The following is an 18,440-nucleotide window of genomic DNA, read 5'->3' on the forward strand; positions in this document are numbered from 1 at the left end:
TAAAAAATAAGAAAAAAAGAAATAAGAGAGCAACCAAACCACAAATCAAATCCACCAAGGATAACAAGTGCTAAAAACTATATTAAAAAAAAGAAACAGACAGAACCCTAGGACAAATGGTAAAAGCAAAGGTATACAGACAAAATCACACAAAGAAAAGTGAACTATATATATATATTTTTTTACATCTTTATTGGAGTACAATTGCTTTACAATAGTGTGTTAGTTTCTGCTTTATAACAACGTGAATACATATACATATGTTCCCATATCTCCTCCCTCTTGCGTCTCCCTCCCTCCCACCCTCCCTAAATATATCTATATATTTTAAAAAAAGGAAGAGAGCAGCCAACTCAATAAACAAATCTACCAATGATAATACACTCTGAAAACTAAACTATAATAATAAAACCAGAAATCAGTCAATCGCATACAGCCAGCTCCAAGTCTACAGTTGCTCCCAAAGTCCACTGCCTCATTTTCGGGATGATTCGTTGTCTATTCAGGTATTCCACAGATGCAGGGTACATCAAGTTGACTGTGGAGACTTAATCCCCTGTTCGTGAGGCTGCTGGGAGAGATTTCCCTTTCTCTTCTTTGTTCGCACAGCTCCTGGGGTTCAGCTTTGGTTTTGGACCGGCCTCTGCATGTAGGTCGCCTGAGGGCGTCTGTTCTTCGCTCAGACAGGACGGGTTAAAGGAGCAGCTGACTCGGGGGCTCTGGCTCACTCAGGCCGGGGGAAGGGAGGGGCATGGAGTGCGGGGCGAGCCTGCGGCGGCAGAGGACAGCGTGACGTTGCACCAGCCTGAGGCACGCCGTGTGTTCTCCCGGGGAAGTTGTCCCTGGATCACGGGACCCTGGCCTTGGAGGGTTGCACAGTCTCCCGGGAGGGGTGGTGTGGAGAGTGACCTGTGCTCGCACACAGGCTTCTTGGTGGTGGCAGCAACAGCCTTAGCGTCTCATGCCCATCTCTCGGGTCCATGCTGATAGCCGCGGCTTGCGCCCGTCTCTGGAGCTCATTTAGGCGGCGCTCTGAATCCCCTCTCCTCAGCACTGCGAAACAATGGTCTCTTGCCTCTTCAGCAGTTCCAGACTCTTTCCCGGACTCCCTCCCGGCCAGGCGTGGCGCACTAGCCCCCTTCAGGCTGTGATCACGCAGCCAACCCCAGTCCTCTCCCTGGAATCCGACCGAAGCCCGAGCCTCAGCTCCCAGCCCTCACCCGCCCTGGCGGGTGAGCAGACAAGCCTCTCGGGATGGTGAGTGCTGGTCGGCCGTGATCCTCTGTGCAGGAATCTCTCTGCTTTGCTCTCCGCACCCATGTTGCTGCGCTCTCCTCCGTGGCTCCGAAGCTTCCCCCACCCCCGCCAACCTCCGTCTCCTCCCGCGAAGGGGCTTCCTAGTGTGTGGAAACCTTTCCTCCTTCACGGGTCCCTCCCACTGGTGCAGGTCCCGTCCCTATTCTTTTGTCTCTGTTTTTTCTTTTGCCCTACCCAGATACGTGGGGAGTTTCTTGCCTTTTGGGAAGCCTGAGGTCTTCTGCCAGCGTTCAGTAGGTGTTCTGTAGGAGTTGTTCCACGTGTAGATGTATTTCTGATGTATTTGTGGGGAGGAAGGTGATCTGTACGTGTTTCTCCTCTGCCATCTTGAAGGTCCGCCTCCCTAGAGAATTTGTAATTTTATTTACTGTGTTGTTCATCATTGTTTGCTCTTTAGTTCTTCTAGTCCTTGTTAAACATTTCTTGTATTTTCTCCATTCTATTTCCAAGATTTTGGATCATCTTTACTATCATTACTCTGAATTCTTTTTCAGGTAAACTGCCTATTTCCTCTTCATTTGTTTGGTCTGGTGGGTTTTTACCTTGCTTCTTCATCTGCTGCATATTTCTCTGTCTTTTTATTTTGCTTAACTTACCGGTTTTGGGGTCTCCTTTTCACAGGCTGCCGGTTCATAGTTCCCGTTGTTTTGGTGTCTTCCCCCAGTAGGTAAGGTTGGTTCAGTGGCTTGTGTAGGCTTCCTGGTGGAAGGGACTGGTGCCTGTGTTCTGGTGGGTGGGGCTGTATCTTGTCTTTCTGGTGGGCAGGGCATCGTCCAATGGTGTGTTTTGGGGTGTCTGTGACCTTATGATTTTAGGCAGTCTCTCTGCTAATGGGTGGAGTTGTGTTCCTGTCTTGCTAGCTGTTTGGCATGGAGCATCCAGCACTGGACCTTGCCAGACGTTGGGTGGAGCTGGGTCTTAGCCTTGAGACCGAGATCTCTGGGAGAGCTCTCGCCAACTGATATTACATGGGGCTGGGAGGTCTCTGGTGCTCCAATGTCCTGAACTCGGCTCTCCCACCTCAGAAGCTCAGGCCTAACACAAGGCCGGGACACTAAGACCCTGTCAGACACATGGCCAGGTCCATGGGGATTTTCTTGCCTTTTGGAAAGTCTGAGGTCTTCTGCCAGCATTCAGTAGGTGTTCTATAGGAGTTGTTCCACACGTAGATGTATTTTTGATATATTTGTGGGGAGGAAGGTGATCTCCATGTCCTACTCCTCTGCCCTCTTGAAGGTCCCCCTCCTCCTCTTTCCCAGCCTCCAAGCCCCAAAGAGGGAGGAAGAAGACGTTTCCAGTCCTAGGGAAGGGATTCTGGCTCAGTCTTCTCGAACCAGAGTTGGCCAGTTGGGGCACCATCCAGCGGTGCCCTGGCCCTTTTCCAGACATACTGTTTCAACTTCAGACCTCTGAGGACTTTACACAGTGGAGGATTGACAGGCCCTTGGTGACAGTGGGTTGGGTTTGAGGAAGGTCTGTTCCCCACGTGTTCTCCTTCATGAACCTAGACCTGGGTTTTAATTCCGTTCACGACGTTTTGGTGTTGCAGTCTATATTTAAGCTGCTCGTGCTCAATCAAGCAAGATGCAATTAGCAGGCCCTCAAAGATGAATTGTTAGAATTGAAATAGGAAAATTTAACTGGTGAACCCTGCAAATGACCTTCTCAGAAAGTGTACGATCCATCACCTCAGACTTGCTGAAGTCACCTTCAGCTCAGTGTCCCTGAGAGCTCTCTCTGCTCTCTTCTTGGTTTGGTGGCTCAGTTTTCTGACTCTCTGCTGCTTCTCGTCTCTCTCTGAGAAATTAAAGGACATCCAGGAATGTTTTGCTTCCCTAGAAACATAGCCTGGAACTGTGAAGTGCTGGAGGCTAAAACTTCTTGTCATCATAGATTCTAAGTTGGAATTTTCATTTGCTGTATTTTGAAAACTCAAGCTTTAAAATCAGTTCATGATAATTGCCTACTGTTGATGGACCCCAGTAGGCATGGACCCCAGAGATGGGCATGAGACGCTAAGGCTGTTGCTGCCACCACCAAGAGCTGGGCTGATTGGAATCACTAGGGTATATTCTTTTCCAGTTGACTGAGAGCCCTAAACAGATGTTAAAAATTTCTCAGGAATGCATGATAGATGCTGGGACACAGAAATGTACCATCCCCGTCCCCTGCACCCCTGAGGATTGAAGTCCTAGTGTCTGTGGGAGGCAGGGCAGCTGAGGAGTAGGGGAACAGTATGGCATAGAAAGGTTGCGATATTTCTCTTTTTTCTTGTTTGGACTTCTTGTTGCTGAACAATCCGTCTTTCTTCTTACTCTCTTTATTTTGTTGACTGATCTACCCTCACCCCCTACTACTTTTGCTGTGCCAGGATAACGCCCGACTTACTGCTTCCTCTCCCTCCTTCCTTTCCCCAGTCCTCTTTCCACTCTTTCACGTCTCAGTGGTACCAATCACTGTACTCATTGACAGTGACAACAGAAGGGAGCAAACCCGAAAGCTGCCTATGCTCGGAAAAGCCCCAGTGTTTGCCACCTCACCTGCGTGCAAGAAGGCACACTTGCAAAAGCAGTGACTTTTCTTTGTGTCTGCTTTTCCATAAATAGAGAGGGATTTGGTCAAGTAGAACACAAACACAGTCTTTATGTACTGATCCAGTAGCATTTGGCTAGTACTTCGTGATCTCAGTGCTGGCAGCCACCTGGGAGGTAGATGGGTGAGTCTCACAATAGAAGAAAGGGAGGCTCAGACATTAAGACTTGCTGCTTTGGGTAAAGAAGCTAAGGGAGGCGGTGGGCGATCACTGCCTCTGAATATAGAGCAACCCTTCCTGGACTCGATCTCAGAGTGAGTAAACAAGACCCTGACATCTATATCCTCAAATGCTGGTTCAATTCCAACATGGCCTGGTTAGAAAAATCCACAGGGACTTTTTTGTTCTTACAGGTTTACAAGGTATGTTCTGGTATTTGATCTAGAGAACCTCAGAGGGTTGCAATGTGAAGATATGCAGCTACCTTAGATCTATATTAATTGGATCTAGAATGGAATGCATGTCCAGACCCACACATATACATACTCTCTCACCTCAGATGATACCCCTAAGATGCTTGGTAACACCTGAGGCTGCAAGTGTAGGAGTGGCCCTGGGCTTGTGTGTATCACTTGTAGTGGCTGTTTCTTCAGTGGAACAGTCCATTCTTCCAGGATGCCCAGGAGAGGGGCTTTTGCCTGAAGGTATTCTCAGGAAAGTCCCCTCACAAGCTGACTCTGGCACTGGTCGGCCCAAACTCAGCCAGGCAGCCATGGGGATAAATTAGTGTGGCACTGCCACCTAGTGACGGTCTGCCCGCCGCTCTTCCAGAAGGGAAGTAAATAGCTCTGCAGGCTGTCACGCTGATGGAAAATCATGGAGGGTTGAGGGTAGAGGGGCTTCTAAAACCACAGCCCGCCAGGCCAGTGTAGACATGCTCTCTCTGCTATTAGTAGAGCCTGGTGTGTGTCAGACATGAATTGTACTAAGTGATTTTGGTAAGGGAGTGCTTGAAAAATTGACTTTCTGGTAAGGAAATCTGGGGCCTGACCAAGTGTGTCTCCAGGTCTGTCTCCTGGCTTCCACCTTCCCCTTAGAGGAGCAGTGTGTGGAGGATGCTTGGCACATAGCAGGAGTGGAAGGAATGGACCTCGCTCCAGAAAAATTAAAATAACTGTTGGTTGGGAAGTTAGTAAAGAAACAAAGAAGGAAGAGAACCTTGGTGGAAATGCAAGCCGTGGTTATAACATTGCTCTGGAACTTGGTATTTTTTTGATAGCCTGGGGAGTAGCCGGGGCTTAAGAATATAATTTGTGCCAAATTCCATGGTTTTCTAGTTTCACTGCACTCCAGATGTGTTGAAATGAAGCTAGCTCCAGATTTTCTGATGGCTGTTGCACAGTGCCAGCTGCCCTGAAACTCTGGACCACTGGTTCTCACTGGGGGTAGTTTTATTCCCTGGAGCCATTCCAGAGAAGGGGTTTTTTGCTGTCAATCAGTGGGGCCAGGGATGCTCTGTATTCTGTTTGTATGGGACATTCCCACCCAACAAAGAACTGTTCTGTATCCCATTTGACCTTAGACTCACCTGGTAGACACTCTGTGTACTAAAAACCTATTTATAATCTTCTTAGTTTAGACCTAAATCCATTTAAAATATAAACATAAAATATTTTTGCTCAATTGTAACATATGCTTGATTTTTAAATAATGTTATTTAGTGTATAAATTGAGGGAAAATTGTCATTTGTTTTATTTGGAATTTGACCAAAAGTTTTTCACATTTTAGAAAATCACATTAGGTATGACCATGCCCCTGTGGCATTTGAATTCAGAACCATACACTTTCATCAGACTGAACTGTATTCAAGTGCTTTTACATATAGGTGCAAACAACTGACTGCTTCTTAAATCTTCTAGGTTAGCCTTGCCCGAGCATTTAGATATTGAAATACATTATTTATTATAAATTACTTCTCTCTTATTTTTCTATATTACATTTAGGATATTATATTGATTTTTGTTTTATAAATCATGTGTATAGATAAGTTGTATTATTTGAATTATATTTCAAGATCTTAAGCAAGAGCATCTTAAGGTGCACTAGGATTGAGAACTGCTGCTTACATCGAGTTCTGCATTCAGGAAATCTCTCATGATGGACACTTATGCCCTGGGCTCTTCCTCCATCTTCGTTTTTAGGAACCAGACTTAATCTCCATGGCTCTCTGACCTGAAAGTTCTTTCCTAGAGCTGGGCATATTTCACTAACCCCCTTTATCAAAGAGAGCCTGAATGCTGATAAGTCTTTTCAGGTCTGTTTAGCTTATGTTGATGTGATACCATTGTGTTCCTATAGGTCTTTAACATAGATAATCGTCAAATAATTATATAGGTATGCGATCTAAGACTGTTAGCTTATTGACAGATGTCATTTCTGAACTCACTTATTCTAACAGAAATGAAAATGCATAAATGAATAATAGAGAGTCAGACAATAAAACATTTTGTCATCTTTTTAGGGCAACATAAGGAATGTAATTCTTCAAATTTGAAAATCTATATATGTTCTGTTACACACTCTTTTCCTTTCGGGACTTTGAGCTGTATTTCATAGGAAGCTTATGCCCTTAGACATACCCACTGATGGTCTCTACCCAAAGATCAATCTTCTGTGTCTGTATTGTGAATGAAACACACACACACACACACACACACACACACACACACACACACACACACACACACACACACACACACACACACACACACACACACACACACACACAGGCACGGAGGAAAGAGAAAGGGAGAGGAAGGAAGAGGGAAAGTGGAAGTGTGGGGGAAAGGAGAGAGAAAGAGAGAGAAGTGTTTAGTTTTTTGACTTTTCTAAATTAACAGAAGAGAAGAAAAAATTCCAAACGTGCAAGGTTTAAAGGAGCAAAATAAATTTAAAGTAGAAAACTCATTTTGGTGTTTTAGAGTTAAAGAATTAAGCAGTTAATAAAAATTGAATCTGGCTTATGCCCAAATGAGTTAGGTTTTATAGGTAACATTACACAGCCTGTCTCTGCTGCTTTTCTCTGGATACTTGTTGGTATTGAAGGAAGTCTATATGGGGATCCCCAAGGTCCTAAAGTCATGTCTGTGTTTTCATAACTCAGCGATAGGGAAAAAAGTAGGAGTATGAAGAAGGGATTAGGAGAAAGTCACACAGATTGGGGCAATTCAAATTGAGCTGAAGGGATTTCTGTAAATTATTTGAGTAGTTTTATACATATAATTAAAGTGTTTTCACTTTAGAGCACCCTTACTCAGAGAGGTTTTTAGTAAAGGGTTTGGACCTACAAAATTTTACATTTTTTTTTTTTTAGTTTAAAACTATAATTTTAGGTGTCAGTGTTATATTGGACACTCGTGTGGTTACTTCTAATCTATTATATACATTTTTTCTTGATCTACCTTTGCCGCTCATATTCACATTTATTACAACTTGTATATTACCTTATTATTTCTTGCAGTTTTCCCCCTTTCTGCATTTTAGGTTTCTCATGAATGCTTACTGTTTTTTATCCATCTGCATGTTCCCAGTGCCTCCGAAAGTTCTGTTATACATATAGAAGCTCAACATGTTACTGAATGAGAACTTCTGAAATAAAGCTAATAGTTAGTTCTCAGCTTTGACAACACATACAAATTACCAGAGGAGCTTTAAAAAAAAAAAAATCTCTGTCATGACCCCACCCCAAGAGTTCTTGGCTTCATTGATTGAGGATGGGGCTTTTGCATAGGTAATTGTCAGTGCTTCCCAGGTGATTCTAATATGCAGCTACAGGTGTGCCCCTTTGATATGGATCAGTGGCAAATAAGAGATATATGTTACCCCTCCTTTCTGAGCCATTTGGCACTCAGCACTTTTCTCCTTTGAACCTAAATATGTCCCTTCATTGGACTTCTTTGTATATGTTTTAATTAATTGGATCAGTTATTTTATTTGCTTTTGCTTTAGGTGAAAACTCCATGCACATATTTGGAGCTTGGAGAGAGATAATTTATCATCCTTCTCTGGGTCTTCAATTGGCAGACAGCAAATTATCAGCTTCGTTACTGATGTGAAGCAGATCTGGATACCACCACTTGACCTATATCCCAGTGGGCTGCCTGGTGTTCTGATGATTCACCACTGAGTTAGATGGAGTCATAGCTGAACCTTTATACCCTGTATTGGATCACCCCTGGCCTGGGCAGCTTACCATATAGAGAACCAAATACACCTGTTCTGTGGGCAGGCAGAGCAGAGAGAGGGCTGGAATTACTCCTGTTCAGTTCCTTCTCCCAGATTCTCCATCCTTCCCCTCTACAAATCTGGGAGAAATAGATTGCCTCCACCTTCCTCTCCCCCCCACCCCCCCACACACGTGAATACAATTAAATAATGTTAGAGGCAACCATTTTTAGTATTTATTTTTTTAACTTTATTGAAGTATAGTTGATTTATTTACAATGTGTTAATTTCTGCTGTACAGCAGAGCAACTCAGTTATACATATATATACTTTTTCATATTCTTTTCTTTTATGGTTTATCACAGGATATTGAAACCATTCCCTGTGCTATATAGTAGGACCTTGTTGTTTATCCGTCCTATACATAATAGTGTGCATCTGCTAATTCCAAACTTGTAGTCCTTCCCTCTCCCACCCCCTCCCCCTTGGCAACCACAAGTCTGTTCTCTATATCTGTGAGTCTGTTTCTGTTTCATAGATATGTTCATTTGGGTCGTGTTTTAGATTCCACATTTAAGTGCTATCAGATGGCATTTGTCTTTTTCTTTCTGACTTACTTCGCTTAGTGTGATAATCTCTAAGTCCATCCATGATGCTGCAAATGGCATTATTTCATTCTTTTTTATGGCTGAGTGATAGTCCATTGTACCTGTATGTATATGTATGTATATATATGCCACATCTTCTTTATCCATTCGTCTGTCAGTGGACATTTAGGTTGTTTCCATGTCTTGCCTATTGTAAATAGAGCTGCTATGACCATAGGGGTGCATGTATCTTTTTGAATTATAGCTTTTGAAAATTATAGCTTTTATATAGTCTGGGTATATGCTCAGGAGTGGGATTGCTGTATTATATGGCAACTCTATCTTTAGTTTTTTGAGGAACCTCCATAGTGTTTTCCATAATGGCTGCACCAGTTTACATTCCCAACAACAGTGTAGGAGGGCTCCCTTTTCTCCACACCCTCTCCAACATTTATTATTTGTAGATTTTTTTAATGATGGCCATTCTGACCGGTGTGAGGTGGTACCTCATTGTAGTTTCGATTTGCATTTCTCTAATAATTGGTGGTGTTGAGCATCTTTTCATGTGCCTCTAAGCCATCTGTATGTCTTCTTTAGAGAAATGTCTGGTTAGGTCTTCTGCCCATTTTTGGATTGGGTTGTTTTTTTGTTATTGAGTTGTATGTGCTGTTTGTATAGTTTGGAAATTAAGCCCTTAACAGTTGCATCATTTGCAAATATTTTCTCCCAGTCTATAGGTTGTCTTTTCATTTTGTTTATGGTTTCCTTTTTGGTACAGAAGCTTGTAAGTTTGATTAGGTCCCATTTGTTTATTTTTGCTTTTATTTCTATTGCCTTGGGAGACTGACATAAGAAAACATTGGTACAATTTATGTCAGAGAATGTTTTGCCTATGTTCTCTTCTAGGAGTTTAATCATGTCATGTCCTATATTTAAGTCTTTAAGCCATTTTGAGTTTATTTTTGTGTATGGTGTGAGGGTGTGTTCTGACTTCATTGATTTACATGTGGCTGTCACACTTTTCCAACACCACTTGCTGACAATACTGTCTTTTCTGCATTGTATATTCTTGCCTCCTTTGTTGAAGATTAATTGTTCATAGGTGTGTGAGTTTATTTCTGAGCTCTCTGTTCTGTTCCATTGACCCATACGTCTGTTGTTGTGAGGCAACCATTTTTAATGTTTATCTGTGATCTATTTTTCCCCTTTGAAACTTTCAAAGATCATCTCTCTATTCCTAGTATTTAAAATTTTACGATGATCACCCTCGGCACAGGTCTTTCATTATTCTCTGTGCAAATACTAAGTAGAACTTTCCTTTAGAGATGCCTGCCTTCCAGTTTTCCTGGAAAACTAAAGAAATAAAAAAAAATTATCATTTCTTTCCTTCCACTTTTATGTTCTCCTTTTGAAGTTAGTTGTTAGACGCTCTGTGTTCTCTGAGAATATATCTTCTTTGTTCTCCCTGTTCCCTTCTTTTTTTGTCTTTTTGTTCTACTTTCTGGGAGATTTCTACCAATTTATATTCTAATTGTATTGCAATTATTTTTTTATTATAATTTTAAGTTTTTTAAAAGTCCCTCTTTTTTATTCTTTAATTGCACTCCTTTGTAGCATCCTGTTCCTTTTATGGATGTTATATTTTCCTTTAGTTCTTCCATGATATAACTTAGAAAGTTCAGGAATCCCACACCCCATCACTCTCCATTGTCTGGAGATTATTCTGTTTCCTCCCTTTTCCCTTCTTTCTTTCCTTTCTTTCCCATCCTATTTTTGTCAGTATCTTTTTTATAGAACGTATACTTCCAATGTGTACTGATCATTTGCTAGTCTTTCACGTTCAAGAGTGGGAATTGGAAACTTTGTATGGAGAGAGGAGCTTAGTGTCTGGTGAAATTCACTATGGGTGGATAAGTGGAAAGCTGCATTTTTCATTAGAAAATGCTTGCTGTTAGTAATGAATGTCTTTTCACTGAAACTATTCTGTTTCTCCAGAGAGAAATATATTCTTTCTCTGTATTAGTAAGTTCTAATATAGGGTCAAGAACAGGGAGTGAAGAAAGTAAACTGGGAATGTTGTTGTTCAGCTTGGAAACTTGAATTTAATTACCACATTTTCAGCCCCAAACATCTTTCCTGACCTTAGCTGGGGCCTGGATCAAAATCTCCAGTGTTTCCTCAGTGAACAAACCTCTATCTCCTGTTAGTTGTCTAGCAATACCAGGCAGGGACAAGCACCTGGGCATCTATTATGCCATATACTTAGACATCATAATTTCTCCTGTTTTCAGCTTTGGACTTTACCCACTCATTGCATGACATCTGGTTTCTCCAAGTTATGAGCCTTCCATGGGTTCTATAATAATCTATTCCTTTTAATTTTGGGTATTTAGGCCATTTATATTTAATGTGGTTACAGATACGCTTGGGTAAATCTGTCCTCTGGCTACTTGTTTTCTATTTGTCCTATCTAGTCTCTGTTCCTTTTTTCCATTTCTGCCTCCTTTTGGATTGCTTATCTTTTTTTACTCTATCTTATATCCTTTATAAGATTATCACTTATTACTCTTTGATGTATTATTTTAATGATTCTTTTAGGAGTTATAGCATACCTATACATTTAGGTATACTATAACTAAATTGTCACAGTTTTATCTTCCCCTGACACTGTATCACTTACTACAGTCTACCTTCAAGTGATAATGTACCACTTTACCTATAGTATTTTCACTTCTCCAACCTTGCCGTTTTACTTGTGCATATCGATCAGTAAGTACTTGGATGAATAATCAAGGAGACCTTTCTACAGATCTCTGGATCTCTCTCTGTGCAGATGTTTCCTCTCTGGTTTTTCGCCCTATAAACTCATGGCTTCCCTGTATTCCCAGCTCTGTCCTCAATTTGGGGAGACCTCTGGGCTCTGCTGATTTCCATACCTGAGCTACATTCTGGAATCTTTCTTGAGGCATTAAGCTGGGGCAATTTTATGACTCGCTTTGGCTGTTTACCATCTCTCAGGGATCATTGTTCTTCGTTTCTAGATTATCTATGTCTTGTTCACTATTGTTTCAAATATTTGTCTGGTTTTGTAGTTGTTTCAAGAAGCAGCATGAATTCGTCCTTTGTTGTTCCATCTTGGCTGGAAGCAGAATTCCCCATGCCCTTTTGTTTGTATAAAAATGTGTTATTTTTCATTCTCTGATTTCTCTTTTCTTTCTTTTTTTTTCTTTTTTGTTATTGTGGGCTTATACCTTTTTAAAATTGCCTTACTATCATTTTAGCAATATTTCAGGAGAGAATGGTGGATTCAGGAGAGAGAATTGCTGATAGATTGATCACATGCATTTGAATCTCCATAATACTTTTCACTATATAACTGAGGCTGACATTTGAGATCAGAGCTGAAAATTAAGGTATTTTTGCTATTCATAGTATTAATAGTATGTTTAATGGAAAAGGATTAATAAACATAGTTTGTCAGCTGTAAGCTTCCATTGTTGAATATTTTTTACATGTGTAAAAATAACTTATAAGTTGCCTACAGGTCTTGGAACATAACATGACAAATCTGATTCATATTGATTGATGGGAAAGACTCATTTCTGTCCCTTTTTTGTACTTCTATATTTGTGATCCTGAAGGCCTAACATGTGGCCAAGGGCCAGTCAGTTTGAGAAAAAATGTTTCATATTGTCATATTAATTAATTCAATAAACACCAATTCCCTGCTCTATTCTTCTAAGTGAAGATAAAACAATGAGTAAGGCATAATCTTTGTGCTCAAATGCTTTATAATTTAGATTCTCAGGGCATGTTTGATAAGCAAAGTATACATTATATGTGTTATGACCCATGTTGACATTGACTGATGGCATGAGATATATCTATAAGAGGCTCCCAGGATACAGAGAAGGGACCTATGGTCCAGCCTAGAGTACCATGCTAAAAATGCTATGTGGAGTCTGGAAAAGGGGAGTTATGAGCAGATTCTCAAAGTACAAATCAGGGTTAGGAAGGTGGGGGAGGGTGATTTTAGTCAGAAGGAAATGTACCTGTAGAGAAAGAGCTGGTGAAGAGGATGGCATAACTGCCAGCTATTACTGTGGCCAGAGCTCCTGTTACTTATGGAATGGTGCTGTGAGAGAGGCAGGAGTGATGGGCAGAGGCTGCTTCATTGAGTGGGAAGAATTCAGTAATGCTCTTGGAAAGATCACCCTTGTGAATTTAAACAAATATTATGGAAAGCTGCCATATTTGTGATTTAAGAAACAGTGGTATACCCACAGTCAAGAATGAATGAAGAAATTAATGGAAACTAAGAAAAGGAACGTTTTACTTCTTTTAAAACATTAAAGCTGATCTTACAATCTTTAAGTCTCTAAAACATGCAATGCTGTAAAACAGCAATAAGTCCTCTCCCTAAACGCTAAAGTCCTTTTTTTAAAAAGCTTGCGATCATTAGGCATTCCTTACACTAATTTTAATCTTCTTTAATATATTTTAATTAAACAAGCATTCATATTCATTAGAATTTGAATTTTGCCATGTAAGTCATTTCTTCAAGTCTTTCCCAGAATAGCTCCCCTTGTGGAGAAGGTCGGAATTGTCTGAGTAAGTTTGTGACGTGAACTTAAACTGTAAGAAGCGTTTTGAAAATTTTTAACCATTTAAATTGTATATACTAATCGTTCGCAGTGGTGTGACTCTGGCATAAATTCAAAACCTGGAAGTGTTCTGAGTGAAAACGTCATCCTGTTGATAAGTCTAATATTTGTTTCTGAGTTGCCAAGAAAGAACCCTTTATTGTTCTAATAGTAGGTAATGTGGTCCTAATTACCTGCCTCTTCTTGACTAGTCATGACTAAGTATACCTGAATGTAACAAAAACATGAGTATGAAATGTTATTTTTCCATTCTGAGCCATTTTTCAGGTAGGTTAATTATTTATTAAGCAAAAAAGATAATTTACCATTGAACCCCAAGCCCTTAAATACCAACTCCTAGAAAGATATTTGTTTCTAATTAGGCCCTTCAATACAGCTTTACAGTATCTGACCCAATATAACATGCATAACTGTAGGGCGCGGTCAGCTAACTGCCACGCAGCAGGAAGCTGAAGCAAGCTGAATCATCCTTCCTGTGGCCACTGCGCTTGCGCTAAGTATACTAATGAGGTTTTAAAGTAGCGACCTATCCGATGCTGGCTCACAAGTCGCACCATCAGCGAAAGCCAATCACAGAGCGACACATGTTCTTAATCCCTATATAAGCAGACTGCTATAGGATTGCGGGGTCTTCCTTCCATCTTTTCTTTAACCAAGCTGTGCTCCAATAAAGTGTGATACGAGAAGAATCTTGCGTGTGGCGACTCGTCATTCTGCTGGTCGGAGGCGGCTCGCCGCACATAACATATAACAACTGAATGATATAATGGCATAATACTTGAGAATGGTGAAGAGTTTAATGAGGATGGAAGCAATTTGTATTTAAATTGTATTTAAAACTTGTGTACTTATCAAATGTAGGTAACTAAAGGAGAGTCAGTGAATGCTTTTTATTGTAACTTTCAAAGTCATTTACTGCTCTAAACTTTGAAAACCAAATCAAAGTGCTTCAGGAAGAACAGATGAGAAAGACTTTCACACCCTTGCCAAAGTTGAGAAGATTTACCTGTGGGCACCAGCAGTGAAGGTGCCCCTTTAAAGACCTTTGTTTACAATATGAAATCTCAAACTCCTCTTTGTAGTTGCTCTACCAAAGGAACACCATGTGCCTAGAGATGTGTTCTGGTCACTAGCGATGTAGCAATAACTTGAGGTTATCACTCAGACGTGGTCACATTTTCTAAGTGGGTAGTGATTGAGGACACTTTGTTGATATAGAAAGGGTGAAGAGTATAGTTTTTTCAGCCGGAAAGGTTGTCCATGTCTTAAAACATCAATGTAAAATGAGAAAATGAAAGTCAAGTGTTGAACACATAGTGAGGGCTCAACACATATTTCATATGCACCAGGGAATTAGGGCCATTGGCTCTTATACGTATCAAATCTTTGTGTAAATCATGATTTGTTAAGAAGAAACTTTGTCTCACAATTAAAGGTTGAATAGGCCATGAAACTTTTGCCTCCCCTCTCTCACGTAGCCCACACCCACACCAGGGTAATGTATTCCCTGTTTCAGGCAACTGCTTGATGAGGACTATTCATAGAAAGCCCCAATACCATGAGTGGGTTATTCATCCAAAGCTTACTTCTAAGGGTCTTGTTTGAAATAAAAACCACATGGCCCCATGGAAGCCTCATCACACAGGCATAGCAGGCTCCCCGAGCAGTCCACAGAGCCTGGTAGCTCATGTTGTAGCCGAACTACAGCATGGATCGTGTCACCCTAATCCTATGTGCATGTTATTTAACAGTTTCTCAGAGGAAATGCACTCATCTGGCTTCCTTAAAAGCTAGGAATTGATCTTGTTTTTAAATTATAGTTGATTTACAATGTTTTGTTAGTTTCAGGTGTACAGCGAAGTGATTCAGATAAATATATATTCTTTTCATATATATATACACACATATCTAGATTCTTTTTCAGATTCTTTTCCATTATAGGTTATTACAAGATATTGAATATAGTACCCTGTAGTATACAATAGGTCCTTGTTGTTTATTTATTTTATGTATATTAGTGTATATCTGTTAATCCCAAACTCTTAATTTACCCCTCCCCTTTGTTAACCATAAATTTGTTTTCTATGTCTGGTTTTTTTGTAAATAAGTTCATTTGTATCATTTTCTTAGATTCCACATATAAGTGATATCAGATGATATTTGTCTTCCTCTGACTTACTTCACTTAGTATGAGAATCTCTGGGTCCATCCATGTTGCTCCAAATGGCATTATTTCATTCTTTTTTTAAGGCTGAGTAATACGAGTACATCTTGACCTTCCTTTTGGCAATGACAGCCTCTCCACCCAGCCATCCTGGGAAGAGGGGACTCTGCATCTAAGTCATAGTGGCAGTTCCCTGGGGTAGAATGGTGGAGGTTGCTGCCCTCCCATCACCAGGGAATCACAGGATGCCCCTCAGCAGGGCTGGCTGCCTGTGTGTGTGCCCTTCCATTTTCTTTTTGAAGATACGGTGATGCCGTCACTCTTCCTTACTCTGGGGTTCCACTCACTCCAGGCAGAGATTTCTCTTTCCCTAGACCAAAGTAGCAAAAAATACCATTTCTTAGTTCTCTCTTCTTTGTTAGAAAACAAAGGTACCAAAGTGTTAAGCATAGGCCTTTCTGTATCCAAAGACAGAGGCAAGATCCACAGTCTCCCCTTCAGAGGTATGATACTGCAGAGGAAAGCTTATACTCTATAAACTTCCTGCACTTTGGGCTATAGATGCAGAAGCCTTGGAATGATATGAAGAACAGAAAAAAAAAGAGGGAGAGAATGCACTGGCCCAATGCAGGTTGTATATGGGATCAATCCTGGGGCTCGGGTCATGGGGCAGCCTCCTTGCCTCCACAGCTCTGGCTACACAGACATATCGTCGAGCTGAAAGGCAGGACTGAGTGAGTGCAAGCTAGGGGATTATCAGCATGCTTTGGAGAGCAAGAAATAAGGAAGGGAAAGCCATCCCCAGTGGTATCTGAGAGCTGGGAAGAAAGGGTGGTCCTTACAGAAGTTGGATGAAGAGCAGGGAATGTCTCTAGTGACCAGAGAGAGTCTGGCGTGTGACTGCCATGGAGGAGGGCTACTCTGCCCCATGACTACACAGAGCATGCATCCAGGGCAAGTTTCTCTAAAGTAACAACTTGCATGGCCTCACAGTTGTATGCATGGTGGATAATAGTGCCCCACGATGGGCCAGGGTTACTGTTTCACATTGATAATTCAAGCAAAATTTTATATCTGTTTCTGATATAAAAATCCTTCTTCTCATTAGAAAAATTTGACACCTCATAGAATAATGAGGATAAACTGCATCCCTCTCCCTCTTTTTGACTATAAACTCTTTGTGTGTATCTGGTGAGGTAATAACTTGTATTAAGCTCCAGTTCTGGGCATGGATTATGCAATCAAAGGTACATTTTCCGTCTTCAAGGAGGATGGCTAGTACAGGACCTCCAGGTAGACAGTTACAATGTAGTCCTGTGATGGAGGAATAAATGGGGTACTGAGGGAGCCCCAGAAATGGGCTGGGAGGAGCGTAGATAGAAGAGGCTCCCACCTGAACTTATTTTGAAAGATGACTAGGAGTTGGCCCAATAAGAAATAAAGGTAGCAAAGGGAACACCGAGGCTCCTTTTGGTACAAAGGTGAGGAGGGAGATCGGGGCACTGCATATTGTTCCACCAGCTGGGCACATCAGTGGGCATCAAGGAAGGATGAGATGTGAGCAAGGCCAAAGCAGGATTCAAAGATAAATGTGCGTTAATCAACTTAAACCAGTGAGAAAAGCAATTTTCATATTTTACAGTTTCTCTTTCAGATTATTTTTAAAGTTGAGAAATTCTGATGTCTTTCAGATTGCTTAGGTAGAACTCCAATTTTATTTATAATAATGAGCTTTGAAAACCTCTAAATACAGCATTTTATAGACGCTATTAGTAAATTCACTGTATTGAATCAAACTGCCCTTGGAAGCCCTACTCTAGATTAATTATGAAGGACTGGCTTTGTTTGCTATTTTTCAGGTACCATGATCAACAGGATGTTACTAGCAACTTCCTTGGAGCAATGTGGTTGATATCAATAACTTTTCTCTCCATTGGTTATGGTGACATGGTACCTAACACATACTGTGGGAAAGGAGTCTGTTTGCTCACTGGAATTATGGTAAGTGTCTTTTCACTTTCTGTCTCTTTGATGAACACTCAAGAAAGTACTTTAGACCATTCCATCCATGTGCATAAGTCATAGTATGCTACTTCAATTTCCAAACATCAGGAAGGCAGCATCAATAAATCAGTTCTCTGTTCAGAGAGAACATCAACAGTTCTCATCCTAATTCTCTTCATTGTGAAGCTCCATTGAGGACAGAGTGCTGCTAGAATGCTCTTTGTGGGCTGTGTGCTAATTTGATGAGCAAATCTGATCTTAGAGCTTCAGCTTCAAGGTCGGAAGTTCTTTGTTTAAGTCTGAGTTCTGCCATTTCCTATTAGCCATGTGAACTTGAGTGAAATCCTCTTCTCTGAAATGTACTTCTCTCATCTGTAAAATGTGGACCATAATAACTATCTTGCAATGTGTTGAACGGTTGAAGAATTACATTTTTTTTCCAATTATATAATTAGATAATATTTATCATTTTAACAAATACTTGTTGAGTGCCGATTATGGCGCTGGCCTAGCAACTGAGAATATAGCAGGAAAGGGATGAACTGTTTCTGTCCTGCCTTCATGGAGCTTACAGGGGAATGCCTACTTTTTAAAATAATTAACAAATCATTGTTATTTACATTTGTGACAAGTATGTGAGGAAGTAAGATTTCTGATCAGATTCAGGGGGACTGAGGGAGAAGAATGGGATCTACTAAGAGAAATAAATTCCTGGAAAGTTGACTTTTAAACTGAGGTGGGAAGGGTAGGTAGCCAGGCAAAGTGGGGGGAAGGCAGGGCATTCCAGGAAGAGGAAATAGTTTATTTGAAGAGAGTGAGGCAAGGAGGAGCTTGGTACGTTGATGTAAGGCCACCAGGCCAGGAGTGTACAGAGTAAAGAGGAAAAGTGGCATGAGGCTGGGTGTGGGAGGCCAGATCTTGGGGATCTCTTGAGTGAGGTTTGCTG

At 41.1% G+C, this 18,440-nt stretch overlaps 1 protein-coding gene across 3 annotated transcripts in view; it reads left to right on the forward strand.

The window, feature by feature from the left end:
- The window catches only part of KCNN2 (potassium calcium-activated channel subfamily N member 2), a 325,278-nt gene that overhangs the window by 262,631 nt on the left and 44,207 nt on the right, over window positions 1–18,440 (forward strand). For 2 of the 3 annotated variants that reach the window (XM_030869859.2, XM_060296128.1), the window contains one exon: window positions 17,350–17,491. In XM_030869859.2, the coding sequence (XP_030725719.2) occupies window positions 17,350–17,491 (142 nt within the window). Of the gene's footprint in view, window positions 1–1,237; window positions 1,258–17,349; window positions 17,492–18,440 lie in introns of those variants that run through there. The other variant, XM_060296129.1, reaches the window with a different exon arrangement.

The sequence above is a fragment of the Globicephala melas genome, chromosome 3, assembly GCF_963455315.2.
Source record: "Globicephala melas chromosome 3, mGloMel1.2, whole genome shotgun sequence".
NCBI lineage: Eukaryota > Metazoa > Chordata > Mammalia > Artiodactyla > Delphinidae > Globicephala > Globicephala melas.